General features: G+C 39.8%; 2 protein-coding genes across 6 annotated transcripts; both read left to right on the forward strand.

Annotated features, from left to right (window-relative positions):
* The first annotated feature begins 6,031 nt into the window (after positions 1-6,031).
* On the forward strand, positions 6,032-16,884 carry LOC117542381 (sterile alpha motif domain-containing protein 9). 5 transcript variants are annotated; one of them, XM_034210014.1, is made up of 5 exons: positions 6,032-6,073; positions 6,176-6,232; positions 11,161-11,895; positions 12,006-12,282; positions 13,224-13,494. In XM_034210014.1, the coding sequence occupies exons 3-4, from the start codon at positions 11,171-11,173 to the stop codon at positions 12,046-12,048; spliced, it is 768 nt and encodes a 255-aa protein (XP_034065905.1). In that variant the 5' UTR covers positions 6,032-6,073; positions 6,176-6,232; positions 11,161-11,170; the 3' UTR covers positions 12,049-12,282; positions 13,224-13,494. The 5 variants fall into 5 exon arrangements, with proteins under 5 accessions (XP_034065905.1, XP_034065904.1, XP_034065906.1 ...); XM_034210013.1 differs by having other exon boundaries at positions 6,058-6,232; XM_034210015.1 differs by lacking the exons at positions 6,032-6,073; positions 6,176-6,232 and having other exon boundaries at positions 11,073-11,895.
* A 596-nt stretch (positions 16,885-17,480) lies between these two features.
* On the forward strand, positions 17,481-21,158 carry LOC117542383 (sterile alpha motif domain-containing protein 9-like). The gene has a single exon (XM_034210016.1). It carries the CDS (start codon positions 17,616-17,618, stop codon positions 19,833-19,835), a length of 2,220 nt encoding a protein of 739 aa, XP_034065907.1. The 5' UTR covers positions 17,481-17,615; the 3' UTR covers positions 19,836-21,158.
* The last annotated feature ends 3,736 nt before the right edge of the window (positions 21,159-24,894 follow it).

Below are 24,894 nucleotides of genomic sequence, written 5' to 3' on the forward strand. Positions count from 1 at the left end.
AATGCTGCTTTTCCATGTTTAGTTCTGACTCTGGGGACAGAAAGCTGACCAGTCCCTGAAGACCTGAGAGATCTGGATGGTTCATAATTTAGCAGGAGGTCAGAAATGTATTTTGGGCCTAAACCATTCAGTGCTTTATAAACCAGCAGCAGTTTTTTTGAAATCTATTCTTTGACACACAGGAAGCCAGTGTAAAGACTTCAGAACAGGAGTGATGTGATCCACTTTCTTAGTGTTAGTGAGGACTCGAGCAGCGGCGTTCTGAATCAGCTGCAGCTTCCTAATAGATTTTTTAGTGAGACCTGTGAAGACACCATTACAGTAGTCCAGTCTACTGAAGATAAAAGCATGGACAAGTTTTTCCAAATCCTGCTGTGACATTAGTCTTTTAATCCTAGATATATTCTTTAGGTGATAGTAGGCTGATTTAGTAACTGTTTTAATGTGACTGTTGAAACTCAGGTCAGAGTCCATGACTACACCTAGATTTCTGGCTTTATCTGTTGTTTTGAACATTGCAGACTGAAGCTCAGCGCTCACTTTTATACGTTCTGACTTGGCTCCAAAAACCATTACCTCAGTTTTATCTTTGTTTAATTGGAGAAAGTTCTGACACATCCAGTCATTGATTTGTTCAATGCACTTACTCAGTGTTTGAATTGGAGCATAGTCTCCTGGTGAAATTGTTACGTACATTTGTGTGTCATCTGCATAGCTATGGTAACTTATTTTGTTGTTTTTCATTATCTGAGCCAGTGGTAGCATGTAGATGTTAAAGAGAAGAGGCCCCAAGATGGAGCCTTGAGGAACCCAACATGTCATATTTGTCAACTCAGATGTGTATTTACCTATAGAAACAAAGTTGTTTCTGTCCTTTAAGTAGGATTCAAACCCATTTAGAACTGTTTCCGAAAGTTCCACCCAGTTTTCCAGTCGGTCTAGTAATATGCTGTGGTCAACAGTGTCAAACGCAGCACTGAGATCTAATAATACTAACACTGAAGTTCTGCCACTGTCTGTGTTTAAGTGGATGTCATTAAAGACCTTTACAAGAGCAGTCTCAGTGCTGTGGTTTGGACGAAAGCCTGACTGGAACACATCGAAACAGTTATTTAAATGCAAGAAATTACTCAACTGTTGAAAAACAACTTTTTCAATGATTTTACCTAGAAATGGGAGGTTTGATATGGGCCTGTAATTGTTCATTACTGAAGCATCTAGATTATTATTTTTTAAGAGCGGTTTAATGACTGCAGTTTTCAGGGCCTGTAGAAAAATACCTGAGTGAAGAGATTTGTTTACTATATGAAGTAGATCTGAGGCCATGCAAGGCAAAACATCTTTAAAAAATCCTGTTGGAATAATATCAAGGCAGCAGGAGGAGGATTTCAGAAGTTGTATATTGCCCTCTAGGTTTTTATCATTAATCTGATGGAATTGTATCATGGTGTTTGAATTGATGTGAAGTGGACACAGAGACAACACATTTGCTGTTCCTGATGCAGAGGCACTGACTGCTTGTCTGATTTTCTGAATTTTTTCAGTGAAAAAGGAGGCAAAATCATTGCACGCCCTGGTGGATAGAAATTCAGAGGCTACTGACACTGGGGGGTTAGTTAGTCTGTCGACGGTAGCAAACAAGGCACGTGCGTTGTTTTTGTTTTTGGTAATGATGTCAGAGAAGAATGATTGTCGTGCGTTTTTCAATTCCAAATTATAAAGGCCAAGTCTCTCTTTATAGATTTCAAAGTGAACTTGGAGATTTGTTTTTCGCCACCTGCGTTCAGCTTTTCGACATTCTCTTTTTTCTGTTTTCACGCTCATGGCCTTTCTCCATGGAGATATTTTCTTGCCAGACACTTCCTTTACCTTAGTTGGAGCAATGGCATCTATAACATTTTTAATTTTTGAATTAAAATGATCTACTAGCTCATTTACTGAGATGTTAGCAGGGGCAAGTGTGGAAGAAAAATTGAGTAAGCATTTCCCTAGTATTTTCAGTTAAATATCGCTTTGTGGTTACCTCTTTTTGAACATTTTTGTGAACAAAAATAGAGCTCTCAAAGAAAACACAGGAATGGTCAGAGAGTGCAACATCAGTCACCACAACCTTAGAGATATTCAGACCCTTTGAGATAATTAAGTCCAGAGTGTGCCCCTTATTGTGCGTGGGCTCCGTCACATGCTGAGTCAGTCAATAGCTATCAAGAACACAAAACAGTTATTTTGCCCCTCTGTCCTGGGGGTTGTCAACATGGATGTTAAAATCACCAACAATGACTAGACGGTCAAAGTCAATACACACTATAGACAGCAGTTCAGTAAAGTCATCAAAAAAGCTTGCACAGTATTTGGGTGGTCTATAGATATTTAGGAACAGAGCTCGAGAGGAGCATTTTCAGCTGAAACCCTCCGTCTATTTACGAAGATGAACTGTCCCAGTGATAAGTTAATGTCCAGGAGCCGCTGCTCGAAGTTTTCAGAGAATAAGAATAGGAAAATCAGCATAAAAAGTAAGCAGAGGCAGGAGCAAGCAGAAAAGCGTCTGCACTGTAAGAAAGGTGGTGACAGAATACACACTTCTACTTGTATAAAACTGACCTTTGTACGATTAATACTCCATAAAATACTGCAGATCCTTTATCTTACCTCTTTCTAATCTACACACATACAAGTATTTAACTGACGTTATACAACAGTGTTGTTGATACAGAGTTGGAGTTTATTCACACGTCAGTGGGTAATGTTTTCAAGAAACATTGAACAGTGCTGCCACATATGACACAGGAGAAAAAGAAAATACTCTGAACCCTTTCTTTGCCATTATATAAAAATAGTGTTGCTACAAAAGTATAAATTAGGCTTACTAATAAGACAACTCAGATCTGAAGCTACACAGGAATCTGCTGCCAAAGTGCAATAAAAAAGACAAAATTAATAGAATCAAACCCTTTTTTGTAGCATTTTAGTAGAGTATAAAAAGAAATGCCTTTAAAATAGGATGCAAGCAACACTAGTTTCTTAACCTGAATTGATAATAGACTTTAATCATGTAAACAGAACAGATCTTAATGTTTGCATTCTTATACCATTTTGTACTAGAATTATCATGAATAAGTTCAAACAAACTAAAACTTACAGCTGATTAATAACGGTATCTAACTTGAGTTTTTATTATATCAAAAACCTGTTGAAATGCAGCGTTTGTGCACTGTTTTGAAATGCCGCTCCTAAATTACCCTTATTCGATAAAGCCACGCTCGCATTGCAGATGAGACAGATGGACTTTGAATTGGAATAGATACAAAAATAATCATCCTCCCACTCGGAGTGAGAATTATATATTTTGGGCTTTTTTTGCTTCTGCCGTAATTACGGTCTTGTGTGTGTGCAGACTGTCACTCCTGTTGACACGGACAACGTCAGCGAATTAGTATGGGCTCAGAACAGTCACATAATACACACATGCACACAGAAGGATTCACACTTGTATTTCATGATCCGCAAAAGGATTCACACTTGTATTTACGGATCCACACTTGTGTTTTTCAATGCACACACAAATGTGTTCCGTTTTCATATACATATACAAAAAGGTTTTACATATGTATTTTTGATCCTCACATATTTGTTTTCCGTTTAAAACCGCTGCACCTGCAAACACAAAACGCTTTCTGTGCACGGATCGCTGTGTGGGTTTTTTGAGACTCCCCTGACGGTCAGCCGATTCCTACTTGTAATTTTTTCTATCTATAGCCAATCAGATGTCTCCTCCATTCTAAGCCAATCACATGAGCGCGCCCCCACGAGGGTATGATTTCTAGCGTTCATGACGTAGCACTTAATGTACGCATTTTACAGTTACGGCCCCTACACACGGCGGCGTGCGTTTGACGCTAGGCGTAACCTTGGCGCACTGCCACTCCAACATCCAATCCCAGAGCTTGAAGATTAATCACGAGGACTGTAGTCCTAAATGATAGCTGGGGATTATGGGTAGTGTAGTGTCTTTGGTCATCCTAAACTCCTAGAGGCCTACGTCTGTTTCCGGTTATTTTTATTTTGAAATTCAGTTCCTGACGGACGCCAAAAAAGCCAGAGATTATGGAATTAAACCAATAAATAAAAGCAAGGATAATTGTGTGTTATTGGTGAGTAAATAACAGTGTGTTATTTTGAAAAGAATAACAAATTAGAAGGAAAAAAAGATTTAAAAAATACAGATTTCATTATTCTGAGGCTCTGAGCCCCATTTATTTTCCTCACAGACAGCAACAAAAGTCCGAAATTATACGATTTAAAATAAAAGCAATAATTGTGGCTTGATATTGAGTAAGAACATGTTTTTATGAACCACACAGCTTCCGGTCTTCCACGACCCGACCGGAGAAAAAGACGTGCTGCAGGCACGAAACACATTACCATACATTGCTTTTAAAATCGTGCTGTGCAACACGAAAAAAAGAAGGGGAAATCGTGTTGGTGAACACGAATCAATAGATAAAAAATCGTGTTGGTGAACACGAAATGCCATGAGAATGGGTTGTAATAATACACAATTTAAGCCCGGGGGAGAAATGCTAACGCTACATTAGCATCTGCGATCTTTTCTACTTCGCGCTTGTTGGGTTCAGAATAAGTTTAACTATTTATTGTAAAGAGAGCAAAATATATATATATTACTTGGCCAAGGACTCATCACGTCTTTGGGAATCACAGGCAGCAAAGCTGTAATCTGTAACTACCAAATCCGCCAAGAGCCTCGAACCTTGTGCGTGCATACATTCTTATTACACAGGGCGTTGCCCGTACATTTATGATTGGTCAAGACTAGCTGAAGAGATACCATGGTTTAGATTTGGTTCTCTTTGGTTGGTGCGCAGACTCAGATAGAGTCTCTTGGCAACACGATCCTCCAATCAGCATTCGGCCGGCCTGTGGAAGTCCCTCCTTACTCTGGCACCATCATACTAATTTGTTTTCTCTAACGATTCTTCAGAATAGTGGGAAACCATAATGTTGCTTCCTAGCTTTGCGGGGGAGCGCGGCTCCCATACAAAGTGAAGGCCGGTGCGATGTGCTGTTCTGACTACCTCTTTGTGTTCTCTCAGTCTCTGCACTCGACCTTGTTACTTTCAATATTGCAAGCTAAACTTTCTTCTGACTATTCCCCTCGTTGGTATCTAACCCATCAGAACCTGAGAGAGAGAGAGAGAGAGAGAGAGAGAGAGAGAGAGAGAGAGAGAGAGAGAGAGAGAGAGACCAGTAGGGACCGTGTTGTTAGCATCTGGTTAGTTTTTGAGAAACCGGCTCGAGATACACTTTTTGTTTTATTCCATGGAATGCTCTTAACATCCCGATAGCAATGAATATTTAAGTGCTTTGACAAAAAAATCTATTTATACACTGGGTTCATAATTCATACATGGAACTACAGTTGGGGGTATTGTTCCCACACGGACATGTTATGTGTTTACTATATATGTTGTGTGCCCTCCTGACTTCTCTCTCTTCTTCCCGGACTGCAACCGGACAACATGTCCTTTTCTACTCTCTAATAAAGTACCCTTTTGCACCTTCCTTGCACCACCTCTGACTCCCTATCTCTCGGCACTACACCAGCTAAAATAACTGGATGGCCTACCTGCCTGTCAGCCTTCCATCTGTGCACAAACTTATCTCGTGCCCTCATTGGTCATGTGCGCGTTTGTGTGTGTTGGAGGAGGGGCTCTGTAAGGAAGTGGCTGATTTACCTACCTACCTGACTACAAATAACTGCTTTGAAGTCATTCCTGATGCTTACCAGACACTTCAGCTTGTATTGTTTTATTTATTTTATGAGTTTGATTTCATCAGTATTTGTGGCAGTCATGTTTTCAGTTTTAACGGAGTAATGCTGTCTATGCCTGATGAATCTTTCTATTCTATAAAATAAAGGACATTAAAAGAAGGCATAGGCAAGTTTGTTCTTGTCTGAACTTGACACCTGCTTTTACAGGAAGTGATGTGACTTGGAAGGGCTGAACATTCAGGAAAAGGAGTTGTCGATTACTCAGGTGAAGACACGCAAGAGGTAGGACTTTTAGTGCGCAGTGCAGTATTAATTTCACTGGTATTTCCAGGAAACAGAAGTGCTGTTACATTTCTGTTCAGAATTACGTAAAATATCTTCCAGGAAAGAAGGCCAGCAGCCAACATCTGGTCAGATGAGCCGTTACAAGGACCTCAAAAGGTGAGAAAAATCACTGGCTGCACAAAATGAAAGTTTTGCGAGAGGGCTTTTTGTTACACGACAAATATACACGATAAGTTCTTCTGAATCAACAATGTTGTATTATAATTAAAAGTTTCAGCTAATGTTGTAAGCATTTATATATAATATCAGCAATGCCTGCTTGAATATGAGTTCTCTGTCAAAAGCTTTTGGAAGTTACTGAATGTATCAGTCAGAAAAAAAGTAACAGAGGGGAACACGACAGAACAGAGGGTGTGACAGTAAACATGTACATGGCTGTTATGCGTTGTTTGAACCACACCCTGTCATAAGGAATGGTTGTTGGCCAACAATAACGGCACTTTCACACTGCTGTACTTTTCCCACAAAGGTTCATGTGAACTTAGTTCATGTGAACTCTTTTATCGCGTTCACACCAAAAAGAGCCGGTACTAAAATTAGTTCATGTGAACCTTTTTACCCCCTCGAAAGTCCCTGCTAGAGAGCAGGGACTTTCGAACGGCTCTTTTGTGAGAAAAGAGCTATATTTCTGATTGGCTGGGCGGATTGCAAACCACGCCCCGTAAAACTCCCAAAAAGTTTTGTGAAGCCGCCATTTTATTATCCTCGCATTAGCATTATTAGCATTAGCCCAGCGCAGAAACGCAGAGAGACTAACTTATGGCAACACAAAATAAAACATGGGAGCGGTAGAGATGAGGTGTCGGCGTTCTGGCGATTTACTCGGAAGGCTTCAGTAGAAGCTGCTGGGACTCCCAGCAGCTTCTACTGAAGCCAGTCCCCAACTCCGGGGACTTCCGGCCGGAGACTTTGGGCGGCAGTATACGCCGGGAAGTGGTTTGCGGCCTGCCAGTAAACCCAAAGCAGAAGAAGAACAAGTGACGTCAGCGGCTTCATTTGCTAATCCACCCCCAGGGACTTTTTCCAGTGTGAACGCAATCTGTACTTAGTTCATGCGAACTAAATAGTTCACATGAACCTTTGTGGGAAAAGTACCGCAGTGTGAAAGCGCATTATGGAACTTTCTGGCACAACTTAACCTACTTCCCAGGTGCATGGAGAAGGTAAATAAATATAAAGAGGTCCAACTCCAGCAATGTAGTGTAAATAACATATTTATTGGAGGAACAAGGTGTCCTTATGAGCACTAAACAAACATTAAAATAGTTGTGTAAAAATCAGAAACATTTTCTTAAAATGTTTGTGGTTATTAAGCACAGACTGCAGAAAGGCATAAAATAATGTTGGCGTCTTCTGTTAGAAGAGTATACAAAGCTAACTTTGAAAGGTATAAGAATTTAACAAACACACACTAAAAAACGTGATGGTACATGAAAATGGTGTACAGATTTCTTTTTGAAAAACTCACAAAAATTGGCATAAAGTTTTTAAAAAAAACTATAATCACATCAAATAATGGTTGAAAAGAACAAGGGCTTAATGTAGCCTTATTACATTTATTGAAATGAAAATACCCTCGCATTGTACTAGGACAAACTTTAAAAGAATCCCCACAATAAACAGGGCAAAAATGGAAGAAACCTCTGGGAGAGCAACACAGGAGGATCCCTCTCCCAGGACGGACAGACGTACAGGTGTTGTGTGTAGACATCTAGAAAGATAATACATTTACAACTTAGACAGTCCAAATGTTAGAAACGATAATACGTCTATACATATGTAGCCCAGTTATTCCCTAGTTTAATCAGGGAAGGGCCCTGAGTTTGTTAACTCAATAAATCTAATTTACAATGAAGAATACATAAGGTAATGTTGTCTTATTTCTCTTAAATTATCCTGTTTATATTTTACCAATGTACCCTTTGTGTTATCTTGAGTCCCTTTAAGCACCTTTAAGTACTGTAACTTCGCTAGTATTAGATTATGTCTCTATTATTACTCTACTATAACATATACACACTGAACAATTTAGCTGAGTGACATATAAAAGAAATGTATATTTAAATGTGTTGAAAATATATATAGTTTAAATACTTCTATTGATATAAATCACCAAATATAACACTGGAATCAGTTTTAGAAATAGAGATCTCAATTATTTTACTGTATACTTGTGAACAAACAGGAAATACACAGTCAGAATGTACCTTCAATAATGTCTGATTAATAATCCCTTTAACTGGAAATTATTAATCATATCAAAATATTATAAGGTCACCTTTGAATACAATTTCACAGGGCTGTGCAATTAATCGTATTTTAATCGCGATTACGATTATGGCTTGCGACGATTATGAAAACAGCATAATTGACAAAATACGATTATTTTGCTGGGTGCGCTTTCGCCCCTCCCTAAAAGCCCACTCGGCCACGTGGGAGTTACATGTGTTGTGAGTGTTCAGCGCAAGCGAAGATGTCAGAACAAGAGCAGCAACTAGTTAAAAAGAAGGGTCGCGGGGAGATTCCCAGTCGATCGCGAGATGTGTCTAAAAATAGAACAACAATATTCTGTTTTATCGTTAATGTCCTGTAACATAATGTTCCCGTGCCAGAATAGTGCACTTGAACGCATCAAAGCTTTGTGATTGGCCGGCCTCACCCCATGTGTCCGGGCGTGGCTGGTGAGCAGTGCACTAGTTCGCTGACGTTGTCCGTGTCAACAGCATGGATGGTCAACAGGAGTGACAGTCCGCACACACACAAGACCGCAATTATGGCAGAAGCAAAAAAGCCCAAAATATATAATTTTCACTCCAAGTGGGAGGATCATTATTTTTGTATCTATTCCAATTCAAAGTCCATCTGTCTCATCTGCAATGCGAGCGTGGCTTTATCGAAGAAGGGTAATTTAGGAGCGGCATTTCAAAACAGTGCACAAACGCTACGAGACGGAATTCCCTTCTAATTCTGCCCTACGCTCCAAAAGGGGAGGGGCCTGAGAGGACAGCTAAATGCACAGCAGTCCATTTTCACCAGGCCCAACAACAAGAGCAAGGCTGCTACCAGAGCATCTTATCGTGTCAGTCACGTTCTTGCGAAACACATGAAGTCTTTCGAAGACGGCGAAGTTATGAAAGAAGCTTTCCTGGAGGCTGCGACGCGCTTTTGTGGGACAGTAAAAATAACAGCAGCATTTCAACAGGTTTTTGATATAATAAAAACTCAATTTAGATACCGTTATTAATCTGCTGTAAGTTTTAGTTTGTTTGAATTTATTCATGATAATTATTGTACAAAATTGTATAAGAATGCAAACATTAAGATCTGTTCTGTTTAAATTGATTATAGTCTATCAGTTCAGAAACTAGTGTTGCTTGCATCCTATTTTAAAGGCATTTATTTGTATACTCTAATAAAATGCAACAAAAAATGGGTTTGATTCTATTAATGTTGTCTTTTTTATTGCACTGTTGCTGCAGCAGATTACTGTGTAGCTTCAGATCTGAGTTGTCTTATTAGTAAGCCTAATTTATACTTTTGTAGCAACACTATTTTTATATAATGGCAAAGAAAGGGTTCTTCAGAGTCTTTTCTTTTTTTCCTGTGTCATATGTGGCAGCACTGCCACAAGTTCCTCTTCAGAGAGGGTCTTCAGTACAGGTGGCAATATTGTCACCTGCCTGCGCTCATCTCTGAAACCAGACCATGTAAACAGGCTGGTATTTCTTGCAAAAAATCTTTAAGAGATGACACGAGCAGCCCTACCAACATTTGCCATGGTGGCCTAAACATTTTTATTTGGTCTTAAATTGTAGTTCAACATTTATTTCCTGTTACTTCTGGACCATGACGGTTGACCAGCCTTCAACGTTTAACTGAGTGGAATATGTTGAATATGTTTTACCAAAATGTTGGCTATATGTTAAGGAGTTTTCAGTAGGTTGTGACAGTGCACTGCAACATATTTGATTTCATTTATTTTGGTCTAATTTATTTTTATTTATCATATTAATATATGTTTAGTATGGTTTTGGAAGTGCGCTCCAACACATTTATTGATCTTGTTTATTGGTAAAATATTATTTGTTTTAAAGTTCAATAAATGGTCAATGAATAATCGTCAAAATAATCGTGATATCAATTATTGACCAAATAATCGTGATTATGATTTTTGCCATAATCGCACAGCCCTAATTTCACACTTAACTCAGTGGGCCCACACTGACTCAGCACACACACACACACACAAGCCGGCAAATAAAATGAAATAAAACCCCTCACGTTGCAGGCCTGATGTGATGCTTGAGAGCGTTGAAAGTCAAAACTATTTGTCTTCTTCACTCAAATGAGCAATAAAACCAGAGCGATACCTTACATCTTCAACTCCAAACTGCAACTGTACCGATCCCTCAGTCTCAGATGGCGATCAACGGTGGCGGGAAGGTGTCCAGCGACGGCGTGTTCTCTCGTATTGTCCAAAACAAAACTTACCTTCTTATATATCGACTTTTTCCACTTCGATCAACTTTGTTTGCTCCGGCTTCAATTTGCAGCACTCTTGTTCGTTCTCTCTATGTCTGGTCAGACATCAATCTGTTCCACGTAGCGCGCCCCCTAGAGGCCTGGAGCACTTCCGGAATGTTTTTTTTTAAAATGTGTTTTGGGATTTGTATGTGCTTTGGACTTTGCATATCGTTTTGGTATTTGCAGCGTTTTTTTGTTGCGTTTGTTTTCGCGGTTTGTGTGTTGTATTTAGTTTGCATCATTTCTGTAAATGCAGCATTTTTTGGTTGTATTTGTTTTCAGGGTTTGTTTGTTTTTCATTTCAGGATTTGCAGCTGTTTCCTGCTAATGTAACAGTCACGGCCACCGTAGTAAAGCACTTTGAATCGCCACGTGCTGAAAAGTGCTATATAAATAAAATTGCCTTGCCTTAAATATGCATCTTTGTTATGTTGTTATAGCATTACTTTCTCTTAGGTATCTCTTCGTTAATTATTTGAATCTTTTACTACCATTTTTAGTTGAACCAAAATGACAACAAGGCCCTCACCACGACTCCTTGAAAAATGGACAGAGCAAGATGTCCACCTGTGGCTGATGACAGAGGTCAAAGTTCATGAGACTCTTGCAGACAAATTCTTTGAAGAGGAGGTCTCGGGATCACATTTGGATGTCTTTGGAAAGACAGACATATTGGACTTGGGAATAAAACATGGTCCTGCTGTCAAGATCACATCTTATCTAGAAAGTCTCAAGGAAGGATCACAACATAAGTCACAGTTCCCAGCGTATGTGGAAAATTGGACTAAGCAGCAAGTGACCCAGTGGTTACTACAGCATGTGAAGGTATATGACAAATATGCAGCACAGCTTCGAGAGGAAGATGTGACTGGAGATTGCCTGGTTTGCTTCAAGAAGCAGGATTTTCTGGACTTGAAAGTTAAAAGTGGTCCTGCTGTAAAGATTCTGGCAGAACTACACAAGTTGAACAACAAACCAGAACCGCAACTGCAACCTATCTCTGACATCACAGATATTACAGAAAAGCCAAACCCCACTCAACCTGAACTGAGTCTACCTCAGGCCATAACAACCAATCAACCAGAATCACAAAACAAAATTGAATCAGAAACCGACAATGTGGCTGAAGATACATCTGAAAATATTCAGCAATTCAATAAAGCTTCAGAGAAGGACGGAATTCAGCAGACAAACCAAAAAGACTTGGGGGGGAAAGGAGAAAAGAAATTATTGGGGTAAAGTGTTTTGCAGTTTTATAAGTCACAGTATATTAAATGTTTTCACTAATATAGGCTCTAATTACATTTCTAAATGTACACTTAATATCTACTTTTTCTTCCTGCAGACCACAGTCCAAGAAGAAAAACAAAACATCACTTTGGAAATAAAGAAAATTCTCGACAACCTTTCCAAAGATGGCCTGAAAGAATTTAATTTCTACGAATTCACTAAATCCACAAATCAATCAATTCCTAGAGGGAAACTAGAGGGAAAGGACACTAAGGATACTGCCAAGATAATGACTGACCACTATGGAACCTATGAGGCTGTACAAGTCACAAGAGACATTCTACTCAACATCAATCAGCGCCCACTTGCTTGTGATCTGGAGAAGAAAACTGGTAAGACAACCAATGTAAAAAAGGTTTTCAAATAGTGAAGTAGCTTGACCTTTAGATAACTTCTTGGAGGTAGTTTCTTGCTGATTTGCATTATTTTGTAATGATTTAAATCCTATTTAATACTACCTAGCACATACTGACTCACACATTACTACTTTCTACAAATCCCAAAAACAGTGAACCAATATTGAGTTACCTTTGTATTAAAAGCCTGATATACTGGTTGTGTCAGGGTTTGGCAGGAAGTTGGATCCAAGGGCAGTCAAAAAGGAAATGGCAGACAGATTTAACGAAAAGCAATCTTTCTTTGACGAAAAAGCTGATAAACAAATGTACAAACCATGGAGCACGACAATTACCCACTCTCTTGCACTTGGTGACATGCTCCTTCATTAAAATGTCATCATATTTCCAGCTGGAAAGGACAGAGGTCCTGCACTAGTAGATAGTACCAGGATCTGACCCCGTTACACAGAAAAGCAATGTCATTTATACAGATGAGACACAGGAAGGAAGGCAATCCACATTACAGTCCTAAGTTGGGTGGGGGGGCAGACAGAAGGGGAAGCGCAGCATGTTAATTACAAGCCCCAACATCCATGATAATTGCCTGACAATGGTCAGGGCGACACCCTTCTGTCTGACAACATTTTGTAGCCAGGAAACCTACATACATATTGAATCACTGTAAATTCCCATCATCATTTTCCAGTGACTACATTTTTTAAATCACTGACGCTTTCTATAAAATTCAACTAGTTACTGCATGAGTAAATTGTTTTAGGATTTACATTTTTTGAGAAAAAGCCAAGAGTATTCAGAGGCGGACTGACACATTGTTTGCTTTTTTTTATAGGATTTGATAACAATGAAAATGCTTAGTTTTGTAGGCGTGTTTTGTTTCTATATTGAATAACAGATGTATTATACTGTTCATACAGGTCAACTGAATCAGCAGAGTCATCTTTCAAAATCCCTTTTGAAGAAAGAAGCTAACCAGGGGGAGAAACTGAAGAATTTGTTAACTTGTGGTGGTAACTCACTAGACCAATATGACAGATTTGTTGTTGTTGTGAACAAGAGCAGTCCAGAACAAGTGCAGTATCTCCAGTTTCTGACTAAGTTGAAACTATTTTGTGTGCTAGACTTTGACCCCAACTCTGTTGCTCCTGGGGGACTCTGTCATTCCTACAGAGAGTCAAGGTTAGCCAATCTGCATACTCCATCACAATATCAAGGAAAGACTGACTCAGTGATAAAGGACCTTAACCTCTGCAAGCAGACAAGCTGGATCTTCTGCAATGGCAGACATGACCTTGACAGCAACTTGAACAAGGAGTTAGACTATAAGAACTGGCTGAGGAAATCTTGCAGAGACGTAGAACAGTTAGTATCATTCATCTGCAACCACGAAGTTTTTCACCATGGAAGAAGTCTCATCATATTTCTCCTACTTTCACCTGTGGTCACTGAGAAAGACCCAATCGTTGACATCTACAAATCATTCATAAAACACATCAAGGAGGAAAGCATCATCAATATTTGTGAATCTCAGAGCACATACCAGAAATGGAGGGAGCTGATACAGGAAAAGTGTGATTTCGACATTGAAGGTCTATCAATAAATGAACTAACCTTAAGTGAAATCAATGGTACTATAATGGCACTTGGGCCATTCAATCAGTCATCTGGAAGGTTACTTCCCTCTTCTGGTTCCAGTGCCATTGCCTTGAAACAGAAGGATGAAGATTTCATTACTGCTCTGGATATTTTGTGTCTGAATCAGTGTGAAAATATCTATGATGAAAACAGTGAAGAGTTCCAAGATTTTAGAAAGAAAGTTGAGGAGGAATTCTTCAGAGGAGGCAAAGTAAAATGGTGGAACTTTTACTTCTGTGACAAAAACAAAGATAAGCCATTTATCAAGCGGAACAAGTATGCCAATGTGAAGAAGATGATCAGGTCTAAATTGAAAGATTCAAAGGACATGTGTGTTCTGCTCAATCTGTTTCACCAACCGGGCTGTGGAGGTACCACCTTAGCAATGCATGTGATGTGGGATCTCCGTCATGAGTTAAGATGCGCAGTGCTAAATGACAACACAGTACCAAAGACAGAAGTAGCCACTCAAGTCAAAAGACTCATGAAACTTGAAAGTGAGAAACCATCTCCAGTATTGCTGTTAGTTGATGATTCAACAAGAACCGAAAATCTTAACGACCTTGTGAGCTGCATACGTAAAGAAGTTAGTTTGAACATTAATTTGGATGATGAACCAAATTGTAAAGTCATTATCCTTAACTGTGTTCGTTCCCATAGCCCAAAAGAGCAATTCAGAAAGCACAAACCAACCGAAAGTCAACATATAACGTCTTCATTGACACAAGAAGAACAGAAGGACTTTGAAAAGAAACTCAAAGAGCTCAAAGAAACTCATGAAAAACCAGAAAGCTTTTACAGCTTTATGATCATGAAAAGTAATTTTGATAAGAAATATATGGATGACATTGCTCATAACACACTGGAGAACTTTGATTTCAGCCAAAAGGAGGCCCGAATGTTTGCCTTCTTAGCATTACTGAATAACTATGTTGCAGAATCAGAAATATCGCTCGCTTTTGCTGAAGATTTCTTGGGGATGAAAATGATACATTGGAGAGAGGACAGTGTACTGGACAGAATGAAGCCATATTCCAACTTTCTCATTGTACACAAGGTTGAAGACTGGGGAGGATATAAAGCAATCCGAATCCTTCATCCGGCCATTGCATCTGCCTGTCTGGAAGAGTTAGAGAGAAGCTTCTCTTTAAAAGTGAGCGATATCACTATGGAGGTGCTTCACTGTGATCTCTTCTTCAGAGTTGGAGTTGCCAAACACAGATTCTCAATTAAACAAATGGTGATTGAAAGGCAGCGCAGCAAAGATGAGAGAGGACTATTTTCATCTCTCATAGACAAAGTCCACATTCAGCAAGGAAGGCAAACTGTCCAAGAAATATTTGTGAAAGCATCATCCAGGTTTGAAAAAAGTGCATCTATTCCTCAGGCCTTGGCAAGATATTTGTACATCAACGAATGTGACTTCCCAGAGGCTCTGAAATGGGCAGAAAAGGCCAAGAACATCAAAGAAAACCCATACACATTCGACACAATTGGGCAGGTTCACAAAAACAAATTAAAATCTAACAACAACAGAGAAAAGCAGGAAACATCACACAATCCAGAAGACTTAAACACAAACCTAAAAATAGCACAGAATGCCATCAGAGCGTTTAAAAGCGCTCAAGAGCTGGCAAACACAGATGATGACCCTGAAGATAAAGCTGCTGCTGATGAGTCGGGTGACTTTCCCAGAAAGTCATATAATGTTTACGGCTATGTGGGTGTGCTGGAAATTGCCTTCATAGTCTTTGAGATATTGTGCAGATTGCCGTTCTTTAAGGAAAAAGATCCAATGAAGAAGAAGTACTTCCAGAGTTACCTGCAAAAAGTAATCCCAATCACCAGCGTGCATAAGGATGACAATGACATCAACAACAGATATGTGGAGATCATCAAAGAACATGAGCAGTTTCTCCTTGGTTTGAAAACTGAAGTTAAAGAAACATTTGATCTTCTTGACTGTTACTACACATATATTAAAGCAAACAACTCCGAATTTGATTCGAAGAATCGTTGGACCGTCAGTGTTTTTTTTAAAGACTTTGTAAATCTTTTTTGCACTGCAACCGATGAAATGCGCAAAGAACGGCCAAGCAATTCTCATCTCAATTTGAAAATAGATATTGAAGAACGAAGATTGATTCTTGAAGCGAAACATGCAGATACATTCACAGGGATTCTTCAGCATTTGGACAAGCCTGCCGAAGAGATTGAGGAGATCACAGAATGCTATGCATTCTTGCAACAAAAACAGCAGTTTTTCAATAAAAAACAACAGACAAAGGAAACTATCAATTACATTATGTCGAAGATAGTTCTTTACCTTTTGAAACCAAAATCTAAGCATGTAAAGAGACTCAACCACCTCTCTGATCTGCTTTTGAAAACTCTGACGGATGTAGGACTTGGGTATCCCTTCCCAGACCCATACTATCTGGCTTTGCTGCTGTTCTGGCCAAGTCATACTCAGGAAAACCAAGAAATCGTGACATATGTGAAAGCAATTCGAAGATCATCCTGCAAGAGGTTCTCATTGCTTCGAATTAGGAGCACAGTTGCCCACCTCTTCTTAGGTAAAGAAGAGGGACTCAGTAGGCTTGTTTCCAAACCTCAACTAGATGAGAATTTTAAAGACATGCGATGTGACACCTTGGCACAACTTTGGCGAAATGGAAACATATTTAAAACACAGGCGATTATCAAACGTCTTCATCGAGTCGTTGGAACCATTGAGCAAGGAGAGGTGTTCGCCAATTACAGAAAACTGAAAATCCCTGTGCGTCCAGCTCTCATTGCTGGTACAAGAAGTGGTTGCAGCACAGAAAAGGTTTCTTTCTACCTTGGCTTTGCTATTGATGGACCCCTTGCTTATGACATTCAGTATGAAAACTAGGGTAAGGGACTGTAAATAACAAAGTGCAAATTGCACAAGTGCAGCAAAAGTGCCAAGACAATTTTTAGGTTTGAAATATAGGCGTGACAGCCAGTGAATCACTGTGATGGATTCCAAACACACCTCTTAAAAGCACATGAGCAAATTATAAACAAGACAGATTGAAAGTACACGTGCCAATCCTGTAGCTCATGCATGTTTTCTTTTGTATTCACTTTGTGACATTTAAGCTTTTAAAAACATTTGTTGTCTATTTTATGATGAGTTTTTATTATTTTGTTTTGGCTTGTTTCAGGTGTGGCAAACTGGCTCATTTTCATTCCTACTCTCTCTTAAGCGTATTTAATCTTGTACAAACAAGTGCAACACAAGCACTGATGCATACATTTTACAGCATGAAAAATACGTGTGACAGACAGTCATTCACTTTGCTGGAATTTTAAATACACCCCGTAAAGAAAACTGGTGCAACCGGTGAGACAGTTTGCAATGTAAAGAAGCAATCCTGTTGCTCTAATAGCTTATGCATATCTTTTTTTATTACCTCTTATTTTATCTTCATTTTATGTCATTTCATATTTTAAAGTGTTATCTTTGCTCTTACTAGTTATCATTACATGTGGCAGAGACAGATTTCACAGTCAAAAGGCTTTTTATGTCACATTAAGATAATATCATTACATTTTTTTAAACATTTGTTATGTAATTTATAATGAGTTTTTTTATATCTTTTAAGTCTGTTAAAGTTGTGGCAAAGTGTCTGTTGAAATGCAGTTAAATGCCTGGCCCTGCAGCTCTAGCCACAGTGCCCTTTCCCACCTATCTTGTTCAGACTGTTCAGTTTGATCAGAACCATTACAGGTGTGAAACCCACAAACAGTTGTGTAGTGGATTTGTAGTTTGTCACAATGTTTTTAAAACATTATTTTGTTTCCATAGGCAATTTTTTTCATTTTCTTTTGTAATTTGTTCTTTGAATTATTTCTGTTGTGTATTGGGTTTTGTTGTGTTTACTTTCTTAGCATTACTGAATACCTATGTTGCAGAATCCGAAATATCTCTCTCTCTTGCTGAAGAATTTTTGGGAATGAAAATGATACATTGGAGAGAGGACAGTGTACTGGACAGAATGAAGCCATATTCCAACTTTCTCATTGTACACAAGGTTGAAGACTGGGGAGGATATAAAGAAATCCGAATCCTTCATCCGGCCATTGCATCTGCCTGTCTGGAAGAGTTAGAGAGAAGCTTCTCTTTAAAAGTGAGCGATATCACTATGGAGGTTCTTCACTGTGATCTCTTCTTCAGTGTTGGAGTTGCCAAACACAGATTGTCAATTCAACAAATGGTGATTGAAAGGCAGCGCAGCAAAGATGAGAGAGGACTATTTTCATCTCTCATAGACAAAGTCCACAGTCAGCAAGGAAGGCAAACTGTCCAAGAAATATTTGTGAAAGCATCATCCAGGTTTGAAAAAAGTGCATCTATTCCTCAGGCCCTGGCAAGATATTTGTACATCAACGAATGTGACTTCCCAGAGGCTCTGAAATGGGCAGAAAAGGCCAAGAACATCAAAGAAAACCCATACACATTCGACACAATTGGGCAGGTTCACAAAAAACAATTAAAATCTAACAACAGAGAAAAGCAGGAAACATCACGCAATCCAGAAGACTTAAACACAAACATAAAAATAGCGCAGAATGCCATCAGAGCATTTCAAAGCGCTCAAAAGCTGGTATTCACAGAGGATGACCCTGAGGATAAAGCTGCTGCTGATGAGTCGGGTGACTTTCCCAGAAAGTCATATAATGTTAACGGCTGTGTGGGTGTGCTGGAAATTGCCTTCATAGTCTTTGAGATATTGTGCAGATTGCCGTTCTTTAAGGAAAAAGATCCAATGAAGAAGAAGTACTTCCAGAGTTACCTGCAAAAAGTAATCCCAATCACCAGCGTGCATAAGGATGACAATGACATCAACAACAGATATGTGGAGATCATCAAAGAACATGAGCAGTTTCTCCTTGGTTTGAAAACTGAAGTTAAAGAAACATTTGATCTTCTTGACTGTTACTTCACATATATTAAAGCAAACAACTCCGAATTTGATTCAAAGAATCGTTGGACCGTCAGTGGTTTTTTTAAAGACTTTGTAAATCTTTTTTGCACTGCAACCGATGAAATGCGCAAAGAACGGCCAAGCAATCCTAATCTCAATTTGAAAATAGATATTGAAGAACGAAGATTGATTCTTGAAGTGAAACATGCAGATACATTCACAGGGATTCTTCAGCATTTGGACAAGCCTGCCGAAGAGATTGAGGAGATCACAGAATGCTATGCATTCTTGCAACAAAAACAGCAGTTTTTCAATAAAAAACAGACAAAGGAAACTATCAATTACATTATGTCGAAGATAGTTCTTTACCTTTTGAAACCAAAATCTAAGCATGTAAAGAGACTCAACTACCTCTCTGATCTGCTTTTGAAAACTCTGACGGATGTAGGACTTGGGTATCCCTTCCCAGACCCATACTATCTGGCTTTGCTGCTGTTCTGGCCAAGTCATACTCAGGAAAACCAAGAAATCGTGACATATGTGAAAGCAATTCGAAGATCATCCTACAAGAGGTTCTCAATGCTTCGAAATAGGAGCACAGTTGCCCACCTCTACTTAGGGAAAGAAGAGGGACTCAATAGGCTTGTTTCCAAACCTCAACTAGATGAGAATTTTAAAGACATGCGACGTGACACCTTGGCACAACTTTGGCGAAATGGAAACATATTTAAAACACAGGCGATTATCAAACGTCTTCATCGAGTCGTTGGAACCATTGAGCAAGGAGAGGTGTTCGCCAATTACAGAAAACTGAAAATCCCTGTGCGTCCAGCTCTCATTGCTGGTACAAGAAGTGGTTGCAGCACAGAAAAGGTTTCTTTCTACCTTGGCTTTGCTATTGATGGACCCCTTGCTTATGACATTCAGTATGAAAACTAGGGTAAGGGACTGTAAATAACAAAGTGCAAATTGCACAAGTGCAGCAAAAGTGCCAAGACAATTTTTAGGTTTGAAATATAGGCGTGACAGCCAGTGAATCACTGTGATGGATTCCAAACACACCTCTTAAAAGCACATGAGCAAATTATAAATAAGACAGATTGAAGGTACACTTGCCAATCCTGTAGCTCGTGCATGTTTTCTTTTGTATTCACTTTATGACATTTAAGCTTTTAAAAACATTTGTTGTCTATTTTATGATGAGTTTTTATTATTTAGTTTTTGTTGTTGCTTGTTTCAGGTGTGGCAAACTGGCTCATTTTCATTCCTACTCTCTCTTAAGCGTATTTAATCTTGTACAAACAAGTGCAACACAAGCACTGATGCATACATTTTACAGCATGAAAAATACGTGTGACAGACAGTCATTCACTTTGCGAGACAGTTTGCAATGTAAAGAAGCAATCCTGTTGCTCTAATAGCTTATGCATTTACTACTTTTTTTATTACCTCTTTTATTTTATATTTTAAAGTGTTATCTTTGCTCTTACTAGTTATCATTACATGTGGCAGAGACAGATTTCACAGTCAAAAGGCTTTTTATGTCACATTAAGATAATATCATTACCTTTTTTTAAACATTTGTTATGTAATTTAATTATCTTTTAAGTCTGTTAAAGTTGTGGCAAAGTGTCTGTTGAAATGCAGAGTTAAATGCCTGGCCCTGCAGCTCTAGCTACAGTGCTTCTTGTTCAGACTGTTCAATTTGATCAGAACCATTACAGGTGTGAAACCCACAAACAGTTGTGTAGTGGATTTTTAGTTTGTCACAATGTTGTTAAAACATTATTTTGTTTCCATAGGCAATTTTTTTCATTTTCTTTTGTAATTTATACTTTGAATTATTTCTGTTGTGTATTGTGTTTGTTGTACTTTATTTTACATTTGTGTTGCCTCTTAGATTTGTAGTGATTGGTAGGTCTACCTATTTGCTTGAACAGAGTTAATATGTAATTGTTTTAATGTATATTTGTAGTGAGGCACAATCTGAAATGTTGTCATTGAATTTACTTTCTTTTGTATCCAGTCACATTTTGGAGGACATCTTTCTTTATGAAGGCTTAAAGTATCAATGATTTATATTGGTGCCACTCAATTGGTCAATTGGTTTGTGATTATAAAAATGATTCTGAATGTAATATACTGTAATGTCAGTAAGAACACATGAGTAGTTGAGAAAAATGATAAAAACGTTGTATTTGACGTGTTTGTGAATATTTACATTGTGCCATTAGTCAGAGCCACCCTAGTCAAAAAACTGGACATGCCACTGAAATGTATACAATCATATCTTGTGTATCTGTTTAATTGTTTTTTGTAGAATTAAATAATTGTAACCCTGACTTAATTGTAACCCTGTCAACAGTGTATTACTGTGGGCTGTGATCAAGTTCTAAAATATACTTTACAGATCTAAGGCCATTAATAATTCATTTCAATGTATAACCTCTATATTTATTCTTGCAGTCTTTGGAAAGTAATCAGTTGAGAGCGCGTACAGCGGTCTGCTTGTGCACGGAGCAGGAGTTTGTGAGAGGGCTTAGAGTCAATTTCTCTTCAAAATACAATTGATGTGCTTGCAAAATATATTTTTCTGTGCTCAAACTTTTTCAATTGCGCGCTCAATAACATTTTCGGCTTCTCATTTGCATCACGTGTATGCAGATCTGGAAAATGAGATGCAAGATGATATTAAATCAGACAATAATAAACAGTTACACCATCGTGAAACAAATACCGAACTAAGTAGAAGAAGATCCCTGGACAAATCACAGACTCAGCCATGGGTTATATTGAGTCTGTGACCGAACTGAGTCTCACTGGAATATAAACGTTCTGCTCTTTGTTTAGGTTATTTATATATATATATATATATTAGGGCTGTCAAGCGTCTTTACGGTAATCGCCGAGAAGCGGCGCTGACGGTAGTTCAAACCGGAGAGACGTGATGTGAGAATTACATATTTATTGTTTACACGTCATATGAATGAAATGATTGCCATGATAGTACAACAGGAGAATGTAATGGTGTTTGGCGATTAGGCCCCCGGTTTGCAGGATAATCATTCAGGAGGGAAAGCACCGCTCCGATGAAATCCCCAAAACCAGTGAAGTATGAATACTGAGATGAACTGAGTTGCTTACCTTGTGGGGTGACTGGTGATCTGGGGAGGAGAGATAATAGATTAACACGTATATGAGCGACACTGTGCCGGAATCACTGCCGGAGCTTACTGGTCATGCTGAGACTCTGACTGCCGAAATCAGTGCCGGTCTTATCTGAAAACGACCTGCGGGTCGCATGCCTGGCCAGCAGGGCTTGACTACGCCGAGGAGCGAGCGGTTTCGTTTTGTAACGGTGGGCCAACGTCCACGACACCGAAGTGTACGGTAGCCTTCCGCTACGACACCGAAGTGTACGGTGGCCTTCCGCCACGCCTGACTTCGCAGGCTATATATATATATATATATATATATATATATATTTCTCTTTATTCTTTTTCCTTTGTTTTGTAACTAACACCGAAGTGTACGGTGGCCTTCCGCCACGCCTGACTTCGCAGGTTATATATATATATATATATATATCTTTTCTTTACTCTTTCCTTTGTTTTGTAACTGACACCGAAGTGTACGGTAGCCTTCCGCTACGACACCGAAGTGTACGGTGGCCTTCCGCCACGCCTGACTTCGCAGGCTATATATATATATATATATATTTTTTTTTTTTCTTTATTTCTTTTTCCTTTGTTTTGTAACTGACACCGAAGTGTACGGTGGCCTTCCGCCACGCCTGACTTCGCAGGTTATATATATATATATATATATATATATATATGTATCTTTTTTCTTTACTCTTTGTTTTGTAACTGACACCGAAGTGTACGGTAGCCTTCCGCTACGACACCGAAGTGTACGGTGGCCTTCCGCCACGCCTGACTTCGCAGGCTATATATATATATATATATATTTTTTTCTTTACTCTTCATTTCTTTTCCTTTGTTTTGTAACTGGCACCGAAGTGTACGGTGGCCTTCCGCCACGCCTGACTTCGCAGGCTATATATATATATATATATATATATATATATATATATATCTTTACTCTTTCTTTATTTCCTTTGTTTTGTAACTGACACCGGAGTGTACGGTGGCCCGAGTCCACGCGGACTGCAGGAAATACATTTTACACTGATGCGTTTGAGCAAGGCCTGGGAATGAAATACCTGTGTGCCGGAGATGAAGCCCGTTACATGTAGTTGCGGCGTGAGACGAGACATTATTCCCTGTGGGCGGGGCCCGCGGAATTAGGACAGGAATGCAGTTTTGAATATCGGGAACCTTAGTGAGACATGTATACTTGTGAATGTGTTTGAGCCACCACCAGTTATATGTATAACTACCATAGTTAGGGTCTGAGAGATCTTTGGGAAGCCCGTACGGCGCTGATGTCCGGACGAAATGAAGGTTGTGAAGGCGGAGGAGGACCACCGTCCTAGTTGTTGTAGGGATGAGGTAGAGAGACCTTGATTAGCAGCAGAGGTGGCTGCACCTATCCTGAAGGAATGCCCGGGTATGATATGGGTGATAGGCTGGATTTAGTGAGAACTTGCTTGGGTAGAAATTGACGGGGCCATGACCCTGCGAACCGCTCTCCCTGGAAGAAACCCCCCAAAACCCATGGATGGGCGGCATCCGTGAAGACCTCATTGAGTCGGAGGAACGCACGAGGCCATCGTAAAATAAAGTAATTCCGTTCCAGTGGGCGAGCAGGAGGGACCAGAACCGAAGGTCTGAACGGCAGCCTTCGTCTAAGAAAACGCAGTCATGGAGGTTGTCGACCGCTGATGCTGCGTCCAGGAGGCGGGAGATGAACGAGCGCCCCTGGGGGATGACGTGCTTGGCGAAGTTGAGGTGTCCGAGAAGGGAGAGCAACTGTTGTTTTGTGATAACTTGTTGCTCGCAGTATGACTTGGTGATGTCCTGGATGCGCTGCGATTTGTCGGAGGGGAGAGACGCCTTCATGTCTATGGAGTCGAGGCTGATGCCTAAGAACTCTAAGCGTGTGACGGGACCTAACGTTTTCTCTTTGGAGAGAGGGACACCTCACTCCTGAAGCAGTGTTTAAGCTTGGCCAGTGAGATCCCTGAGCTGTCCTGTGGCGGGTTTATGGGGAGGAAGTCGTCCGGTAGGTGAAGGACGGAGGGGATTCTGACGATGTTCAGCAGGATCCAATAGAGCGCTTCCGAGAAGGAATTGAAGATGCAGGGGCTGCTTCTGCACCCGAAGGTCGTGCGAACGCGAAGATAGAGTTTGGACTCCCACTTAATACCGAACAAGTTCCACTGAGACGGATGAATGGGGATGATTTGAAGGCATCGGTAATGTCCGCTTTGGAGAGCCGAGCTCCGTGCCCTGTGAACTTGATCATCTTTATTGCATTATCCACTGAGGCATGGTGAAGGGAGAACTGATCTGGAGGGATGATGCTATTGACGCTGCAGAATGGGCCGGAGCAGGGAGCGGACAGATCGAAAATCAGCCTTTTATTTACGTGTGGCTATTCCGATGGGATTTGAACGGAACACTGAGAAGGGGGAGGAGCTAAAAGGACCGATTATATATCCTTTGAGAAGTTCTTTGTCGATGAGCTGGGAAACTATGTTGGGTTCTTTAGCGGCTGACTGTAAGTTTCTTGCTACGAAAGTCACTGTGGGAGATGGGAGGACCCCTACCCTGAAGCCTTGGGAGAGCCCTGACGGGAGATAGTCAACGAACACGGAATCTGTAGATAGCGCAGCTGCTAGCTGAGGGATGTTAATGGGAGTGGAGGGGTGATATTCCAGAATGTTTTTTTTTTTTTTTTTTTTAAAGTTTCTGGCGCAGAGCCACTGTGACGGCCCGTCCACACGGTGGCGTGCGTTACAGCTTCCGACGCTTCTGCCCATTCACTTTGAATGGGGTGACGTCACTTTTAGTAGAACTGTATTTTGGGAAGC

This window comes from Gymnodraco acuticeps, unplaced genomic scaffold (assembly GCF_902827175.1).
Source record: "Gymnodraco acuticeps unplaced genomic scaffold, fGymAcu1.1, whole genome shotgun sequence".
NCBI classification, from domain to species: Eukaryota; Metazoa; Chordata; class Actinopteri; order Perciformes; family Bathydraconidae; genus Gymnodraco; species Gymnodraco acuticeps.

Excerpts from the sequence above, each read along its gene's own strand:
- LOC117542381 (XM_034210011.1), top strand. The coding sequence starts at position 11,778 with ATGTGGCTGAAGATACATCTGAAAATATTCAGCAATTCAATAAAGCTT. Across the intron at positions 12,283-13,223 it reads TGATCTGGAGAAGAAAACTG|GTCAACTGAATCAGCAGAGT; the intron begins GTAAGACAACCA and ends CTGTTCATACAG.
- LOC117542383 (XM_034210016.1), top strand. The coding sequence starts at position 17,616 with ATGCCTGGCCCTGCAGCTCTAGCCACAGTGCCCTTTCCCACCTATCTT.